Source organism: Neofelis nebulosa, chromosome 2 (genome assembly GCF_028018385.1).
Source record: "Neofelis nebulosa isolate mNeoNeb1 chromosome 2, mNeoNeb1.pri, whole genome shotgun sequence".
In the NCBI taxonomy this organism is placed as follows: domain Eukaryota; kingdom Metazoa; phylum Chordata; class Mammalia; order Carnivora; family Felidae; genus Neofelis; species Neofelis nebulosa.
The window spans coordinates 57,555,099-57,574,714 of record NC_080783.1 but is presented as its reverse complement, the minus strand read 5'-3'; the positions used below and the strand labels follow the sequence as shown (position 1 = coordinate 57,574,714).

Sequence of the window (19,616 nt, the reverse complement as noted above, 5' to 3'; positions counted from 1 at the left end):
GGCCACCCCCGCTGCTATATTAGGCCACTATTTACCTCCGGCCCGCTCGCCATGGCTCGGCAAAGGCAGTTCGGGTAGAGAGGAAGGGCGGAACGGCGCAGCCCGCGGCGGTCCTGCCCGGCCCCGCGCTCGGGCCCCCGCTCAGGCGGGTGGGCCGGAACCATGAGCTCCTACCTGGAGTACGTGTCGTGCGGCAGCGGCGGGGGCGGCGGCGACGCGCTCAGCTTCGCGCCCAAGTTCTGCCGCGCCGACGCCCGGCCCGTGGCCCTGCAGCCCGCCTTCCCCTTGGGCAGCGGCGACGGCGCCTTCGTCAGCTGCCTGCCCCTGGCCGCCGCCCGACCTGCGCCTTTGCCCCCGGCCACCCCCGCGCCACCCTCCGCGCCGCCCTCGGCCGCGCCCTCCTACGCGCCGTGCACCCTGGAGGGCGCCTACGAGCCGGGCGCCGCACCTGCCGCGGCAGGGGGCGCGGACTACGGCTTCCTGGGGCCGGGGCCGGCGTACGACTTCCCGTGCGCGCTCGGGCGGCCGGCCGACGACGGCGGGGCGCACGTCCACTACGCCACCTCAGCCGTCTTCTCGGGCAGTGGTTCCTTTCTCCTCAGCGGCCAGGTGGATTACGCGGCCTTCGGCGAGCCCGGCCCCTTGCCGGCGTGTCTGAAAGAGCCAGCCGACGGCCACCCTGGGACCTTCCAGACCGCGTCCCCGGCCCCTGGCGCCTACCCCAAGTCTGCGTCGCCGGCCTCCGGCCTCCCCGCCGCCTTCAGCACCTTCGAGTGGATGAAAGTGAAGAGGAACGCCCCTAAGAAAAGTAAGTAGCTGGGCCTTGGACGGACGCGACTGGGGTTGGGATCGGAGCCTCCTCCGCAGAATTGTGCTGGGAGCGCGTTGCAGCTGCCCCTCTGGACGGCGATTTAGGACTTCGTAAGGAAATGCGTCCCGCAGCGCTGTTAAAGTAGGCGCATTCCATTGAGCGTGCCCCAAGTACACGCTCCGAAAATGTGCCAGGCATTGAGGAAATTTCGGGAAGGCGCTCTCCGTGGGGCGTTTCTCCTGGCACAACTTGTGTCTACAGAGACCCAGGAGAGCTGAGCTGTGATTTTGATTCTCACCAGCCCCGCTGCTCGCCCGCGTTCTATGTCCGCGTCCTCTCACCCCACCGATGCCCTGTCTTTATGTTGCAGGCAAACTCGCCGAGTATGGAGCCGCTAGCCCCTCCAGCGCGATCCGCACGAATTTCAGCACCAAGCAACTGACAGAACTGGAGAAGGAGTTTCATTTCAATAAGTACTTAACTCGAGCCCGACGCATCGAGATAGCCAACTCCTTGCAGCTGAATGATACGCAAGTCAAAATCTGGTTCCAGAACCGCAGGATGAAACAGAAGAAAAGAGAACGAGAAGGGCTTCTCCCCTCGGCCACCCCGGTGGCTTCCCTCCAACTCCCCCTCTCAGGAACGAGCACCACCAAGTCTGACAAGAGCCCAGGGAGCCCTTCTCAGGCCCAAGAGCCCTCATGAGGTTTAGTCTTGGGGCTGAGAAACCTTGGCCTGCAGAAGTCATAGGTCACCTCACCCCTGTCTAGACTTACTAGCTCAGTTTGGGATAGAGGTTTCATTTGGGAAACGAAGTATCCTAGTCGGCTTCTGAGTTCTAGGCTGTAGGTGTAGAGATATCAATTTGAGGTCTCTTAAGCCACTCATTTGTGTTTTATTTGTGTCTTATCAGGGAAAAGGTGCCCAGCTGCCAGCCCAGCCCTGCTGCTGTGTCGCCTAACTTAGTCATATGCAATTCTTGGGTGCCGAGTGGCAGTTGCTGATCTCTGACAACCCCTGATGTACTCAGAAGAACATATACCCAAAGTTTTCCAGATTTTAATTTAGAGGACGGGCTACATGTATTCAGCTTGAGATGACCAAAGCTAGTTAGGGCCTCCTTGATGTAGCTAAGCTGCTTCAAAGATGATCTTCACATTTGCACTCCAGTTTTGTTGTTTTTTTCTTTAAAAAGCAGTTTCTACCTCTTCATGTGCCTGAGTGAAGATACAATCGCTGTTTAGTTAGTAGCTGAACAAATCCACAGGGTGGGTGAAGATTCGAACCTGAACTACACCTTGACACCAACTACTCAGACTTGAATGTAAATATATACAGTATGTATATTTTTAAAAATGTTTGCTTGCAATGAACTTCTACCTGGCATTGAATGTCATAGCATGTAAAGAGTTCGAACTTTTTTTTTTGTAATAAAAATTACAGAATCTGCTCCTCTCTGTCTTTCCTTACGCTCCTTTCATTTCCATGATTTTTCTTAAAAGCTATTGGGGTTTCTTCAATTTGGAATTTCTTGATTCTGCTCTGGGAAATTTTTGACTGTAATAACTTTAAAAAGTAACAAACACATTTTTTATAGGTTGTTTACACAAACAAGTAACGGACAATTATCTGAGCAGTTTAAGAGTGAAAAAAAACTACTCTGACAAATATTCAAGTAACTAAGGAGGTACTATACTTTAAGTGCCTGAGTTTTATGGTGAATACAGAGACTGCACATTAACTCAAAGGTGCCCACTGTGGGAATGTCGTAAAGCCAAGAAGACACTGCAGAAAGACCTCCTTATTCTTTTACCTCTTGCTCTCAGGCAAGGAAAAGGCAACCTGAAGATTTTGTTAGTCGGTTTGCGTTCTCTGAGAAAGGCAGCTGCATATCAAAAAGTTCTCAATGGCTGAATTCCCATTTCCAAAGTCAGGAATTACAAAGGAAGCTGGCAGAGACTTTCCACTTCCTGTAACCCAGACTAAGCATCTGGCCTACTAAGACAGCACAGAGGTGTCTCCGTTTTTAAAAGTGAAATATTTTCAAAGAATTCTTTGAAAGAAGCACAAAATTTGAAAGTTGGCAAGAGGGTGGGTATGTGATAAACTTCTTGTTTTCACCCAAACTCCTAGCTTCTAACCCTGAAAGCACTCATGGTTGACTAGGCTTTTATGCAACCTTACAGAAATATGTGAAAAAATGCAACAGTCATACACAAAGCCAAGTGGATACTTGAGACAATTGTCAGGGCAGGTCCTCACTTTATGAATACTTACAGCTGTATCTTTAAAATCTCTCTATAGTTCAACCAAAAAGCATAAAGGCCCAGATAATCCAGATAAGAACTTTTAAGCTCTCCTTTTACCTAGATTTCTAAATTCTAATGTAGTGCTTTGTTTTTTTTAATGTTTTATTTATTTTTGAGAGAGAGAGAGCGAGCACAAGCGGGGGAAGAGCAGAGAGAGAAGGTGACCAGAGGATCCGAAGAGGGCTCTGAGCTGACAGCAGCAAGCCTGGATGTAGGGCTCAAACTCATGAACTGAGACATCATGACCGGAGCCGAAGTCGGACGCTCAACCGACTGAGCCACCCAGGCGCCCCTAGCGTCACGCTTTAAATCCAATAATTCAGAAGTCTAACAGTTGTGGGTGATTACTATCCCTGTAAAACTGTGATGCGATTGTCTTAGGAGATTGAAGTTACACTTAAATTCTTGTCTTTTGCACCCACGGTTTAATGGAGTTGAAGAAATAAAAAGAGATCGGGTAGAACTCAGGTCTGTCAATATTATTCTTTTTTTTGTTTTTCACAGTTTCACCCTCTTTTAAAGGTTTTTATTTAAATTTCTGTTCATTAACATACAGTATGATAGTAGCTTCAGATTGTTGATATTATTCTTGTGTTTCACCATCTGCCCTCCATTGACTTGATGCTAATCAGATCTTGTTTGAAAAACAGCCCCACCTCACCCTTCCACTCCCAGCTTTGTAGCTATTTGAAAGGACTTGTTACAGGAGCTGTGATCTCCTTGCTCCAGCCACCTCAGGGCTTCCCCTGCAGCGGTCTTTGACAAGACAATGTTTCCTTTTTGATAAGCATTAAATGTATACCTAAGCAACAACAACAGTAAAATACCAACATGCCTGGTCATTTCCTTAATCTACCACCGTTTTCTCTGAGAAAATAAAGCTTTTCCTTTTGAAGCTGTAGCTAGCACTTAACCCTGATGGATGTCTTCCTTGATAAAGGTGGCTGTTTTGACATATGTATAATGTTGTTCTATGAATTAGACCAATATTAGCTATTTTTTGACCAACCCCAGGGATCTTTAAAAGCTTTCTTAATGCAGATCACTATATAGCTATATTCAGTATTAGGGAGAGTCCTGACTGGAGATCCGGATGAACTAGGTGACCTCTGGAGGTACCCTCCAGCAATGAAAATGATACAGAAACAATTCAAAGATTTCTGCATATTTTATTTTAGGCCTAACGTTGGAAAAAAGTTCAGCTCTAAGAAAGTAAATGCAGTCCATGGGAATACAGTGATACTGTGTTTGTATAGGAAAAGTGGATTGAAAAAAAATTTTTAATGTTTATTTTTGAGAGAGAGAGAGAGAGAGAGAGAGAGAGAGAGAGAGAGAGAGAGAGAGAGAGAAATAGAGCACAAGAGCAGGGGAGGGGCAGAGAGAGGGAGACACAGAACTGGAAGTAGGCTCCAGGCTCTGAGCTGTCAGCACAGAGCCCCATGTGGGGCTCGAATCCACGAACCGTGAGATCATGACCTGAGCCTAAGTCAGACGCTTAACCAACTGAACCACCCACATGTCCCTGGGAAAAGTGGGTTTTAGAGTTTGTTAAATGTATCTTGTCAGTGGCGGTACCCAACCCTTGTGAATTGTTTATAGAACATTTCCCCTTCCCATTATTCAGAGCCTTGCATTATTTTGAGTCAGATCGTCCATGGAGTATGATGGTAGCTATGCACACTGTGAAACTGCTAGAACAATCCCATCTCTATTTTATAAAAATTCAAACTAAATATGCTAATGTACCCACCAGTGTTCCATTACAAGAATGAATACACAGTGGACCGTTCTGGCTGTTGTATAATTTACTGTTCAATGTTCTTTTGTCTTCACAGAATGACCATGTGTCTGTCTGTTTTTCTGGATTCAGGATAGTTAGGAATGAGGAAGAAGAAATAAAGCATTTAATAATACTTAAAATTCCATTACTTGAGTACTAGCAAACAAAGGGCTTGCTAATGTAAAAACCTAAAGCAATGTCACCTAAATCCTCAAAAGATTAATTGTATGTGAGTCTTCTGTCCCAGTCTTATATACGGTGAGGCCTGGGACCAGACAAGGTTATGTCCGATTATCATATCATCAGAAAAGAGGGGCAGACTCAGGGAGACCTACAGTAGCTCTGGAGTTCTTAATTATTTCTTATGGCCTAACAAATGCTCTATATCTGCTGAATATTGAATTTAAAAACCTCAGGACCTAATCAGGTTCAGAGAGATATTTAGTCTGACCACAGACCTCTCAACAAGAAAAATGCCGATTGTTAAAACTGTATTTGTGGTTTTAAAGTGAAATCATACTGGACATAGCTCACAAATAATGATAAATCTCCATCTAAATAGAAATCTAGTTTTTCATGGTTTTGACCTCTAAAGCATACTTCCAGAGCATGAACATGCAACAAACATACAGAATAGTTCTATTTGACATCTCACTTATATGCTTCTGAAGGTATAATTGTTATGCAGGAATATGAATTCAATAGAAACTTTAACTAAATTCAATAGTGAACTAAGAGGAAAGAATTCCTAAATATTGGCATAAAAGGAAAGTCAATTGCTTAGATTGTAAAGACTTCAACATTATCTCTTCCACTTCTACTAGTCTTATTGATATAATTTAATACATACAAAGGGTGGCCAAAGACTGGTGGTCATTTGGACTTGGAAATAGCTAATACAGCAGGTTACTGACCCTTTTGAGGCATTTCTAGAGAATGCTAGACTATAGCAGCTTCTTATATTCCACTCTTCCACTATATTCCCTTCTTAGGGGTTTTGTTGAAACTAAACTACAATTTGGGGGAATATCTTTAAGAAAAAAAATTACGAATACAAAATTGCTAGGGTATCTTTCAGGACCTGAAAGGGCCCAAGTTAGTGAAGCTCAAGTTTTTTTCTTTCTTTTTTAATTTTAAGCTTCTTTTTTTTTTTTTTTTTTTTAGTTTTTTATTTTTAAAAAAAAATTTTTTTTTTCAACGTATTTTATTTATTTTTGGGACAGAGAGAGACAGAGCATGAACGGGGGAGGGGCAGAGAGAGAGGGAGACACAGAATCGGAAACAGGCTCCAGGCTCCGAGCCATCAGCCCAGAGCCTGACGCGGGGCTCGAACTCACGGACCGCGAGATCGTGACCTGGCTGAAGTCGGACGCTTAACCGACTGCGCCACCCAGGCGCCCCTTTTTTAGTTTTTTAATGTTTATTTAGTTTGAGAGAGAGACAGAGAGTGAGCAGGGAAGCACAGAGAGAGAGACAGACACAGAATCCGAAGTGGGCTCCGGGCTCCAAACTATTAGCAGAGAGCCTGATACGGGGCTCGAACCCACCAGCGGTGAGATCATGACCTGAGCCAAAGTCGGACGCTTAACCAACTGAGCCACCCAGGCACCCCTTAAGATTCTATCTTTAAGTAATCTCTACACCCAATGTGGGGCTTGAGCTCACAACTGGAGATCAGGAGTTGCATGGTCTACTGACTGAGAGCCCAGGCGCCCAAAGTTTCTTTGGGTTCAGGGTCAATCTCTATCTTCCCCTTCCAGAAAAGGCTGTTCCATTCCTAGTATCCAGGATTGTTTGCAAGATGATAGCAGTGATTACTTCTCTCCAACATCTTGGAAACAGAAGGTCTGTTTGCTCCTCTTGAAGTACATCAAGTAGTGGCAGATAATGCAGACAAGAACAGGTTGGGGCTTTGTCCTCCACGCTGAGTATCTCAATCCCACTCTGCTCTTCTGGGCTACTGGCTGGCTGAACTATTTCACTGTCTTGGAAGGAGAGCTCTGTCTCATCCAGGAGGCTCTTTTCTGTTGTATTTCCTTCTCAGTGTTATAAACAGAAGAGAAATACAGAACTAGATATGACACAGCTACACAGTTGGCTTCTAAGCATTTCCCAGAAGAATGGAATCACTGAAGCTTAGGTAAAGGACTGGGAAAAAAAGAGAACATTATTCTTCAGGGAGGAGATGCAGATTTTAGCACCAGTTGTGTTTCTTTCTTTCTTTCTTTCTTTCTTTCTTTCTTTTAACCCTTTTCCTTTCTTTTTGTTTTCTATTTATCTATTTTTTTAAATTTAATTTATTTTTAAAAATTTACATTCAAGTTAGTTAGCATATGGGCAACAATGATTTCAGGAGTAGATTCCTTAATGCCCCTTACCCAGTTAGCTCATCTCCCCTCCCACAACCCCTCCAGTAACCCTCAGTTTGTTCTCCATATTTATGAGTCTCTTCTGTTTTGTCCCCCTCCCTGTTTTTATATTATTTTTGCTTCCCTTCCCTTATGTTCATCTGTTCTGTATCTTAAAGTCCTCATATGAGTGAAATCATATATTTGTCCTTCTCTGACTGACTAATTTCATTTAGCATAATACCCTCCAGTTCCATCCACATAGTTGCAAATGGCAAGGTTTCATTCTTTTTGATTGCCGAGTAATACTCCATTGTATATATATGCCACATCTTCTTTATCCATTCACCCATCAATGGACATTTGGGCTCTTTCCATACTTTGGTTATTATTGATAGTGCTGCTATAATCATTGGGGTGCATGTGTCCTTTTGAAACAGCATACATGTATCTCTTGGATAAATGCCTAGTAGGGCAATTGCTGGATCATAGAGTAGTTCCATTTTTAATTTTTTGAGGAATCTCCATACGGTTTTCCAGAGTGGCTGCACCAGTTTGTATTCCCAACAGCAGTGCCAAAGAGATCCTCTTTCTCCACATCCTTGCCAATATCTGTTGTTGCCTGAGTTGTTAATGTTCACCATTCTGACAGGTGTGAGGTGGTATCTCATTGTGGTTTTGATTTGTATTTCCCTGATGAGGAGTGATGTTGAACATTTTTTCATGTGTCAGTTGGTCATCTGGATGTTGTCTTTGGAGAAGTGTCTATTCATGTCTTTTGCTCATTTCTTCACCGGATTATTTGTTTTTTGGGTGTTGGGTTTGATAAGTTCTTTATAGATTTTGGATACTAACCTTTTATCTAATGTGTCATTTGCAAATAGCTTCTCCCATTCTGTCGGTTGCCTTTTTTTGTCAGTTTTGCTGATTGTTTCCTTCGCTGTGCAGAAGGTTTTATTTTGATGAGGTCCCAATAGTTCATTTTCGCTTTTGTTTTCCTTGCCTCTGGAGATGTGTTGAGTAAGAAGTTGCTGTGGCCAAGGTCAAAGAGGTTTTTGCCTGCTGAGGATTTTGATGGCTTTCTGTCTTACATTTAGGTCTTTCATCCATTTTGAGGTTTTTTTTTTTATATGGTGTAAGAAAGTGGTCCAGTTTCATTTATGTGCGTGTCGCTGTCCAGTTTTCCTAGCACCACTTGCTGAAGAGACTGTCTTTATTCCATTGGATATTCTTTCCTGCTTTGTCAAAGATTAGTTCGCTATACATTTGTGGGTCCATTTCTGGGTTTTCTATTCTGTTCCATTGATCTGAGTGTCTGTTTTTGTGCCAGTACCATACCGTCTTGATGATTACAGCTTTGTAATACAGCTTGAAGTCTGGGATTGTGATGCCTCCTGCTTTGGTTTTCTTTTTCAAGATTGCTTTGGCTAGTCAGTGTCTTTTCTGTTCCCATACAAATTTTAGGATTGTTTGTTGTAGCTCTGTGAAGAATGCTGGTGTTATTTTGATAGGTATTGCCTTGAATATGTAGATTACTGTGGGTAGTATTGACATTTTAACAATATTTGTTCTTCCTATCCAGGAGCATGGAATATTTTTTCATTTTTTGATGTCTTCTTCACTTTCTCTCATAAGCTTTCTATAGTTTTCAGCATGTAGATTTTTCACCTCTTTGGTTAGATTTATTCCTAGATATTTTATGGGTTTTGGTGCAATTGTAAATGGGATCAATTCCTTGATTTTTCTTTCTGTTGCTTCATTATTGGTATACAAGAATGCAACCAATTTCTGTGCATCGATTTTATATCCTGTGACTGCTGAATTCATGGATCAGTTCTAGCAGTTTTTTGGCGAAATCTTTTGGGTTTTCCATATAGAGTATCATGTCATCTGCAAAGAGTGAAAGTTTGACCTCTTCCTGGCCGATTTGGATGCCTTTTATTTCTTTGTGTTGTCTGATTGCTGAGGCTAAGACTTCCGATACTACGTTGAATAACAGTGGTGAGACATCCCTGTCTTGTTCCTGACCTTAGGGGGGAAGCTCTCAGTTTTTCCCTGTTGAGGATGATATTAGCATTGGGTCTTTCATATATGGCTTTTATGATCTCAAGGTATGGTTTTTCTATCCCTACTTTCTTGAGGGTTTTTATCAAGAAAGGATGCTGTATTTTGTAAAATGCTTTCTCTGCATCTATTGAGAGGATCCTATGGTTCTTGTCCTTCTTTTATTGATGTAATGAATCACATTGATTATTTTGCAGATATTAAACCAGCCTTGCATCCCAGGTATATTCACCCACTTGGTCGTGGTGAATAATTTTTTTTTAATGTGTTGTTGGATCTGGTTGGCTAATATCTTGTTGAGGATTTTTGCATCCATGTTCATCAGGGAAATTGGTCTATAGTTCTCCTTTTTAGTGGAATCTTTGTCTGGTTTTGGAATCAAGGTAATGCTGGCTTCATTAGTTTTTCCTTCCATTTTTATTTTTTGGTATAGCTTCAAGAGAATAGGTGTTAACTCTTCCTTAAATGTGTGGTAGAATTCCCCTGGAAAGCCATCTGGCCCCGGACTCTTGTTTTTTGGGACATTTTTGATTACTAATTTGATTTCTTTACTGGTTATGGGTAGCTCCAGTTGTGTTTTCTAATTGAAAGGGACATAATTTCCCTGGTCTCAGTTTCTTCTATAAAACAGAGGGGTTGGTCTGGGTGATCATTAAGTTTCCACATCACCCTATTATTCTGCTGGATTCCTTATCTTGCTGGTTATTACTGAAAAGTTTATTTAACAGCAATGTAGCTGTGTAAGATTAGCATGAACAAGAAGCTTTTACGTTTTCATCTACCTGTGTGTGTGTATGTGTGAACTAGATGATGTTTCTCATTGGTCTTAACTGGAACAAAAGAGCTAACAATGGTGATAGCTACCCCCAAAGTTACCACTTCCCTTTGAACAGATAAATTAGGGTCTAATAAACTTTTCAAATGTATGTCAGTGCTTCAAGTTAGGATTCTCAATCTCCTTATTCTTAATACTTCAAAGTAGACAGCTTTCAGAACAGAGAAATCTGGAATTTCTCCTCCTTTAAGATATGTGGGATTCCAAAGTAAATACTCTGTTCTGTTCAGGAAAAGAGATACAAATACCCAACTTGCTCCTGCTTCCATTAGTCACCAAGCCCTACTTATTCTTCCTTCAAAATGTCTCATGCTTTCTTTCCTTCTCCATTGGTTCAGGCTTTATCATCTCTCAATCAGCTACGCAATGGATGCCCTGCTGACCTCCTTGCCTCCAGTCTCCTTCCCAGCCAATCCATTTTAAAGCCCTGTCTTCATGTTGTCCATTTTAAATTCTTGGTAGCTCTTGGTTGCCAGTGGGAAAAACTCAAATGTTTTAACCTGAGATCCAACTCTCTCAATGTCTGTGTCCATTCATGTTAATCTCACACCTGACATAGAAACTTTACCCTAATTAACGTTATCTCTTCATTCTTTTCCCCAAAGAAATTTATGCTTTTTCTGCCTCTGCACCTTTTCTTATGCCATTCCTTTCTCTTCTGCCTTTCTGCCTATCCAAGGTCATCCTTTATGGCACAGCTCGAATCTCATCACTGTGACATCTGTTTGCACCACCCAAACTTAAAGTGAACTCCTCTGAGCTTCTGTAGCATTTGCTTGTATTACTCATTCAGCACTTAAAATATCCTGCTGTATTGTAAGATCGCTTTCTCTCTCTCTTTCCCTCTGCCTCCCTACCGCTGATTCCCTCTTCCCCCTTCTCCATTAGTTTTCTCTCCATTTTATATATTTTATCTCTCACTGAATACCTGTTACATAATAGTGATTCTGTATTAGTTGCTGAATGTTGAATGCAGTTTTATTACATCATCACATACAGTGCACCTCTTCTGCCAGGAATATTATAAACAATTTGTTAAGTATTCCTTTTCTTTCTTTCTTTCATTTATTTATTTTTTTCAAAAGTAATCTCTGTGCTCAATGTGAGACTCAAACTCAGGATCCTGAGATCAAGAGTCACATGCTCTACTGACCGAGCCAGGCCGGAGCCTCGTGCTAAGTATTCTTTCTTTCTTTCTTTTTTCTTTTTTTTTCAAAGTTTATTTATTTATTTTGAGAGAGAGAGAGAGAGAGAAAGAGAGAGTGCACAAGCATGAGCAGGGGAGGGACAGAGAGAGACGGAGAGAGAGAATCCCAAGCAAGCTCTGTACTGACAGGGCTCAATCCCACCATCATGAGATGATGACCCAAGCTGAGATCAAGAGTTGAGCGCGTAACCAACCGAGCCACCCAGGTACTCCATTATTCTTTATATTTCATTATTCACAGAAGAACATGAGCTATTCTTGGCCACACAATAAACTACCAATAGGAGGTGAGGAAGTGAAGGAGGAACTATGAATTTCCCTTCTTGAGCTTCAAGGCACATTTTTTCCCAAGTTTTTTTTTTTTTAAATTCATTTATTTTGAGAGAGGGAGAGTGTGGGAAGAGCAGAGAGAGGAGAGAAAGAGAATCCCACTGTCAGTGCAGAGCCTGAAGCAGGGCTCGAATTCAGAAACTGAGAACATGACCTGAGCTGAAAACAAGAGTCAGACATAACCGACAGAGCCACTTAGGGGCCCCAAGGCACATTCTTTCAATTGAATATATTGTAAACCAACAGAGACTGTGAATGTTATCTAAAACTATCCCTTTTATCTTTATAGAATATAACGTATAATGCACTTTGGTTGTTATTTGGGGCTTTGTAATATACTGTATTGCATTCATTACTATAATTACTTGAGTACCTTGTGGGAACTTGAGTACCTTATAGGAATAGAACTGTTGGAAGAGGAGTTTTGAAACCAAACGAGGTCTAGTATGGGGTTTCTCAAGAATGGTCTGGAGACAATTAAACATAGTGGTTACAAGAGTGCATCTTGGAGGCAGACAGTCTTGGGAGCAAATCCTAGGATGGATAATGCAATGTCACTTAGCCCTACGTTCCTCCCTTAAAGACAGGAATAATAATATCCTTATTTCATTGACTTGTGAGGATGAACAGAGGTCATTCATGCATACTGCTTCATACAATGTCCGATGCTTAATAAACATTCACGAATTATTAAAACAGGATGGATGGATTATGAGAGTTGTAACAGGAAGCTAAGATGGAAAGATACAGGCTGAGGGAGAGAAATATTCATGTATATATAAAACATATATTTATTGAGCTCTTAGGTGCCAGGCACAGAGGATTAACAGCTAGAGTTGAAGAGATATTGAGAAGGGAACCAGAATTACAGGGAATCAGGGGCGCCTGAGTGGCTCAATCAGTTGAGCATCCAACTCTTGATCTCGGCTTATGTCAGGATCTCACAGTTGTGAGACCAAGCCCTGAGTCGGAAACCTGCTTAAGATTCTCTCTCTCTTTCTCTCTCCCCCTCTGCTCTCCCCTCACACTCATTCACTCTCTCTCTCTCTCAAAAAAAAAAAAAAAAAGAAAGAAAGAAAAGAAAAGAATTATAGGGAATCAGGTTGGAGTGAATAAGTAAAGGTTTAGGGTTATTGATAAAATTAACAAAATATAGGTGGTTCATGATAACAGACTAAAACAAAATGGTAGTTAATGAATACTTGATGAGAGCCATGGCTGAGCACTCACTGAATTAAGATCCCAAGACAGAAGATCCCAGCCTAGGAGAAATAAAGGATGAAAGGGGCATTAGACCATTGACCTTGGCTTCCAATTTACTAGATCATTCCAAGCAATGCAAAAAACTTAAGTCCATTATACTCAATTTTTCCCTATCCAAAAGGACATGTGAAATCACATGCATGGTATTTTGAGGGTCGGGCATCATAAATTAGATTGCAGTGATGATTTACATGAGTTTCCTACATTGTGGCACTTCCCCAGGTTTGAATTTATCAACCTTAAAAACAGAGACTCTGGTTGCTGTGTTCTGTTGACATCAAAGTTAAAATAGGATCAACCTATTGATTCTGTTGCTGCAGAAAGAAGAAATTCCTCCCTCTACCTACTCTGGCAGTGGGGAATCATGAATTTTCTTAACTGTGCATTAACCTGTAACTATTTCCATTGTGGGTTTATGAAAGACTGCCCTTAAACTGGGAAAGAAAGAAAGAAAGAAAGAAGAAAGAAAGAAAGAAGAAAGAAAGAAAGAAGAAAGAAGAAAGAAAAGCTTGCTGCAGAGGGGACATTTTAAGGCAAGATTATCCTATGTAAACAGAAAGTATCTTATTTTTCCTAAATGCCTATGACCTAATTGTCAAAATAGTGTTAGTATTCTATTGCTTGTATGAGTAATTACTCTATCATATATAAATGTTTATATCTCCTCTTACATTTGAAACTTGAGCTACGTTTCAAATTCATGAAGTGTTTTGGCTTTACTATAGGGGGCAAGGAAAGAAATTACTAGCTTATAAAAGAATTGTAGAAAATATAGATTCAAAGTAAATAAATAAAACAAGCTACAAAGGACAAGTTAAAAAAGTATAATATTTCTGAGATGTCTGGGTGGATCAGTCGGTTGAGTGTCTGACTCTTGATTTCTGCTCGGGTCATGATCTCATGGTTGTGAGATCGAGCCCCTTGTCAGGCTCTGTGCTGAGTGTGGATCCTGCTTAAGATTCTCTCTCTCTCTCCTTCTGCCCCTCCCCTGCTTATGCTAGCTCTCTCTCTTTAAAAAAAAAAAAAGTTTAAAAAATATATAATATTTCTTATTCAGACAAGGATCACATACTATTTGTCCCTAAAAATCTTTAATCAACTTTAAAAACAATTTAAACTTCCTTGGGTTAACCTGCCAAGAAGCCCAGTTTATTCCTCTGTTTTGACTGCAAGTGAAAGCCCACATGCAACCAGAATAATCTATTTTTCTAGTAGCATATGGTTCCTTTGCAAACTTCAAAACCAGCTGTGTTTGTGTCTCTAAAGAAGCTTTGGAATTTGTTACATGTTGATGCTATCCAAGAACTGTCCAAGTCTACTTTTATTGAAAGTTTGTGATTTTTGGCTTGGCCCTGAATTTTGAAAATTATATAGGTTATAAAAAAAAATGTTAGGGGCGCCTGGGTGGCTCAGTCGGTTAAGTGTCAGACTTCAGCTTGTGTCATGATCTCACAGCCCGTGAGTTCGAGCCCTGCATGGGGCTCTGTGCTGACAGCTCAGAGCCTGGAGCCTGCTTCGGATTCTGTGTCTCCCTCTCTCTTTGTTCCTCTCCTGCTCATGTTCTGTCTCTCTCTCTCTCTCTCTCTCAACAATTAAGAATAAACATTAAAAAAAAGTTTTAAAAAAGTTATAGATTTCTTAACTAGTCTCATATAAACAAAAACTATTATAAGTTACATATTTTATTATACCAATAAACTGAAAGAACTTCAGTCTGAATGATCAAAGATGAATAAAAGTATTGCTTTATACCTGTCCCTAACGTCATATGCATCACAAAGACAAAGGTGAGCTAGCACCAGATTATTTGTAAGTAAAAGTTTCAGATTTTCCAATTCTGTTCCCTTCTAATTTTAGTTGTAAAACACAATTAACATTTTGAACTCAGAACAAATAGAGTTAGCTTAAAGCTTTCTGAGTTAAGATTATGTAGTATTAGGGACACTAATAAAATCAAAAAACACATTTGAGTTGCTAAAATGTCCAGACTTTTAAGTATTTTCCCCCCTTAGTGTCAGAAGGCTCTTCTAGAGACTACTCTCTTAGTGAAGAAGAAATAGTTACGTGTTGGGACACCTGGGTAGCTCAGTCGGTTAAGCATCCAACTTCAGCTCAGGTCATGATCTCACCATTCACGAGTTCAAGTCCCACATCAGGCTCTGTGCTGACAGCTCAGAGCCTGGAGCCTGCTTCCGATTCTGTGTCTCCCTTTCTCTCTGCCCCTCCCCTGCTCACACTCTGTCTCTCAAAATAAAAATAAACACTAAAAAAATTAAAAAAAAAAAAGAAATAGTTACCTGTTAGTTTCATCTGTTTCTCATTTCTTAAATTCAATATTTTTATTTTAAAACTAACACGCACGGTATATCCCCAGTTTTAGAAAATTATTTCCGTGTACTAAGCTATCTCTGCATGTGTTCATCTATCATTCCTCCTGTCTGTGTGTCTACATAGATAGGAATGTCAAAAAAGATGTTCACCTAATGTTGACGATGGTTGTTTCTACATGGCAGGAAAATTTTGTTGATTTTTTCTTTGTAGTACTTTTTTATGTTGCTTAAAATTTTAAAATAATGGATCACTAAATGTAGAGGTAATACAGTCATTACTCTCAAATACATGAAAAAGGGAAAATTGCATTGGACAGTCACAGTCTTTGCATTTATTTTTGCCAGTGGAAGACCCCAGAGGAATTAGGTAATGCATCTCATGTGCCAAATCCTGAATAATTAAATAAAAATGTCTGTCATATACATGGGTGTACACATGAGTCGAATAAATGATAGATAAGGTCTATCATTCATTTCTTCAACAGGGAATTCAGCACTTGGGTGTCACATATGTTCAATTTTCATCCTACCAGTTGGAAACAAGCTCTGAATCATGCTGATAAAAGCAGAATTCGTGATTAGCAGAAAAATAAGAAAAAAATACGTTTAGCTTAAGTAAAATGGAGAACCAAGAAATATGGGAAACGACACTCTATTCTATTGTATGGAACATAGTTTTTAAAGGGAAGTATGGTTGACACACAATGTTGCGTTAGTTTCAGGTGTACAACACAGGGATTGGACAATTTTTTTTTTAAATTTTTTTAAACATTTATTTATTTTTGAGACAGAGAATGAGAGAGAGAGAGAGAGAACATGAATAGGGGAGGGTCAGAGAAAGAGGGAGACACAGAATCCGAAACAGGCTCCAGGCTCTGAGCTGTCAGCACAGAGCCCGACACGGGGCTCGAACCCACGGACCGCGAGATCATGACCTGAGCCGAACTCGGACGCTTAACTGACTGAGCCACCCAGGCGCCCCATGATTGGACAAGTTTATACGTTATGCCGTGCTCACCACGAGCGTAGCTACCATCTGTCACCACACCTTGCTATTATAATACCATTGATTATATTCCCTGTGTTGTGCCTTTTATTCCCTTGACTTATCCATTCCATAACTGGAAGCCTGTATCTCCCACTCACCTTCACCCATTTTGCCCATTCCCCAAGCCCCCCCAAACTAGACTTCTGGTTATCATTTTTCCATACGTCTAAAGCAAAACTGAGGAAACGTTGCTTTTTATGTGAAAACCAAGTTTCCGAAGACACGAGCAAACTTTTGATAAGAAGGAGTATTCTTAACTTGCGTTGCATTTTTCCTGGAGAGCGACACCAAAATATCCTTTGGTATCTATCGTCCATTCATGTTGTAGAAAGACTAATGAAATGTCACGGTGGTCTCTGAGAGAGATACACCAAAAACTCAGGTCCAGTTGAGCCTCTGGGAGACTAGTTCAAGGTCCAATAACTACCGGGAGAAAATGCTAGCTCTCCCACTGGCTTTATTTCGGGTTGGCTTATTTTGTTAGCAACTTGATACCTCTAAGTTTTTGTGAGAAACTTTAAAATGGATATGTATTCCAACCGTATGAGGTGTCTTCATGTGGCCCAAAGTATTAAAATTCTGTGGAGCACCTGCATTGCGGCTGCTAGTGGTCTGGTCATTTTGGCTGACCTTGTGCCTTCTTCTTCTTTCTCCAACAGCTTTCCACTTTTTCGGGGGGTAAAGGAACAGCTGATTTTCCTGCCCACGGCAGCGAAGCCAGCTCTAGGACGGGTGCTGGCTTATATTGAGGGAGGTGTTCCTGGCTGGCTGGAGAGCCTCCTCTGAGCGAAGGTCTGTGACCCTCCTGGAGGAACCACACCTAATCATTTTCCCACCCTGTTTCAACTAACTTGAGTGGGTCCAATGTGTGCCTCTTAGAACCCTGTGTGATGCACTGCCCTCAAGGAACTTAAAAACTGAGTAGTAAGGGAGATCAGACAAGTCCAAAAATAACTTTAAGTGCCTTATCGGAGCTTCACATGCTTAGGACTGTGTCTACACAGCACAAAACAAAGTGGCAGTCTGGCACGCGTCCAGTTGCTTTAACAAATTTGGCAGCCCATTGGATACATGAGGCTTCAGAGTCTATCATAAGATCTCTGGAGAAGGGATTCCACAACTTCCACTGGAAACTCATTGTGAGTCGCTTCATAGACTGGCATTAGAGAAATGGAATAGGTTTTTTCCATCCATCTCTTTTGGTTTCCAGGAAGTTTCTCAGCTCAAAGTGGGAATTTTGAACTAAATGATGGCAAAGACCCCATTGCCAATTGCTTCTTGCTTTGTTTCATAGTTCGATTAACTTTAATTCTATTTCTAAATCCTTCTGTCTTCCACTTTGCATTTTGTACACAAAATGTCGCAATGATCTGCATCGGTGTCTGTCTCCTCCAGGAAAGGAGCTGTAGTATTCATCTTCCTAACTCTGGATTCCCTACCTTATCTGTTTAGTGTTACGCTGGTTTTACACACCATAATTACTGAAGAGATTTTTGTATTTTTTTAATTTTTATATGTTTATTTCTTTTGAGAGAAACAGCGCGAGCAGGAGAGGTGCAGACAGAGAGGGGAACAGAGGATCCCAAGCAGGCTCTGCATTGACAGCAGCAAGCCCGAACTCATGGCTCAAACTCATGAACCATGAGATCATGACCTGAGCTGAAGTCGACCACTCAACCAACTGAGCCACCCAGGTGCCCCTGAAGAGGTTTTTCTTTAAAGGAGTTGTCCATGTGTCCCACTCTGGTCCTGTTAGAAGGTTCTTTCACCCATGCTTGGGTTAAGATGATAAAGTAAGAGAAATTTGTCTCTGTATCTTCTTTTTTTGAGGCACTCTCTGCTACTCCTCCATTTACCCGTGCTATCTAGTCAGTTAGCAACAAGCAGTAGCTGGCAATATTGTATCGCAACCAGGTTACATGGGTAGTTGAAATTACACACAAAAGCTTAACGTACCCTTCTGCCTGTATGCTGTATTTCACCATCAAAATAAGTGAGGGGTGCCAGACTGGCTCAATTGGTACAGCATGCGATTCTCAATCTTGGGGTGGTGAGTTCAAGCCCCACGTGTGGTGTAGAGTTTACTTAAAAATAAAATTAAAAAATAAGTGGAATAATGCTTGTTAAAAACGGGTGTCCAGCCTGGGTTTCCCTCTGAATGAGAGAGAAGACTGTTTAAAAAAAATTTTTTTTAATGTTTATTTATTTTTGAGACAGAGAGAGACAGAGCATGAATGGGGGAGGGTCAGAGAGAGGGAGACACGGAATCTGAAACAGGCTCCAGGCTCTGAGCTGTCAGCACAGAGCCCGACGCGGGGCTTGAACTCACGGACCACGAGATCATGACCTGAGCCGAAGTCGGCCAGAGAGAAGACTGTTTTAATATGTGTGAAGCTTCTTCTAAAGGCAAGAGTGAGGCCCTGAGAGAGTTAAACTCTCGGATGACACAGAAACCAGTGCTGTGAGACAGATTGGATGGGATGAGGCGGTATCCGTGAGGCCATTTAACGGGTTCATTTCAATAGACTACATGAGAGATGATGACGGCTTGAGGCAAGGAAGAAGATGGAAAAACATAAAACAGACACTTTGGAGGAAAAATGGGAAGGAGTTAGTGAGACCAGATATAGACCTTGGAGCTCTAGCAACAGAAACGATTAGAAAATAAGTTTTTTGTTACGGTAAAAGATACATAAATTAAAATTCATCATTGTACGCACTTTTACGTGAACAATTCGGTGGCATGACGTGCGTTCACATTGTTATGTAGCCATCACCACCATCCATCACCAGAACTGTTTCATCTCCCCAGACTGAAGCTCTGTGCCCATTAAACACGAACTCCCCATTCCCGACCCCAACCCCCGCTGCCCCAGCAACCACCATTCCCACTGCTGTCTCCACGAATTTGTCTCTTCCAGATACCTTCCACGCGTGGAGTCACGTATTATTTGTCCGTTTGCGTCTGGCATATTTAAGTTAGCATGATGTTTTCACAACAGGAACGAATGTTGTTGTGCCTCACCTCTAATACGAGGCATTTAAGGTAAAATCGTGTTTTTCAAAATCACACCAAATTATACATACCCTTAAATTTAAGAAAGCACATCTCTGGGTTTTCTGGTTGCAAATTTTGGATGATTGAAGCTAAACTTTTCTCTCTTTCTGCGTCGGGGGTGTGGGTGGGATGTGCGTGTAGGAAATACTGTCCGCTCACCTACTGGGTATTCACCGGCTCAGGGGCCTTCCAACACCCGGAAACGCTGCATTTTCAGATCTTTCTCAAATGTT

General features: G+C 41.7%; 1 protein-coding gene across 1 annotated transcript; it reads left to right on the top strand.

Moving 5' to 3' along the window:
* Positions 1-26: 26 nt before the first annotated feature.
* HOXD1 (homeobox D1) lies at positions 27-2,262 on the top strand. Its single transcript, XM_058713198.1, has 2 exons — positions 27-808; positions 1,182-2,262. Exons 1-2 carry the CDS (start codon positions 163-165, stop codon positions 1,514-1,516), a joined length of 981 nt encoding a protein of 326 aa, XP_058569181.1. The 5' UTR covers positions 27-162; the 3' UTR covers positions 1,517-2,262.
* The last annotated feature ends 17,354 nt before the right edge of the window (positions 2,263-19,616 follow it).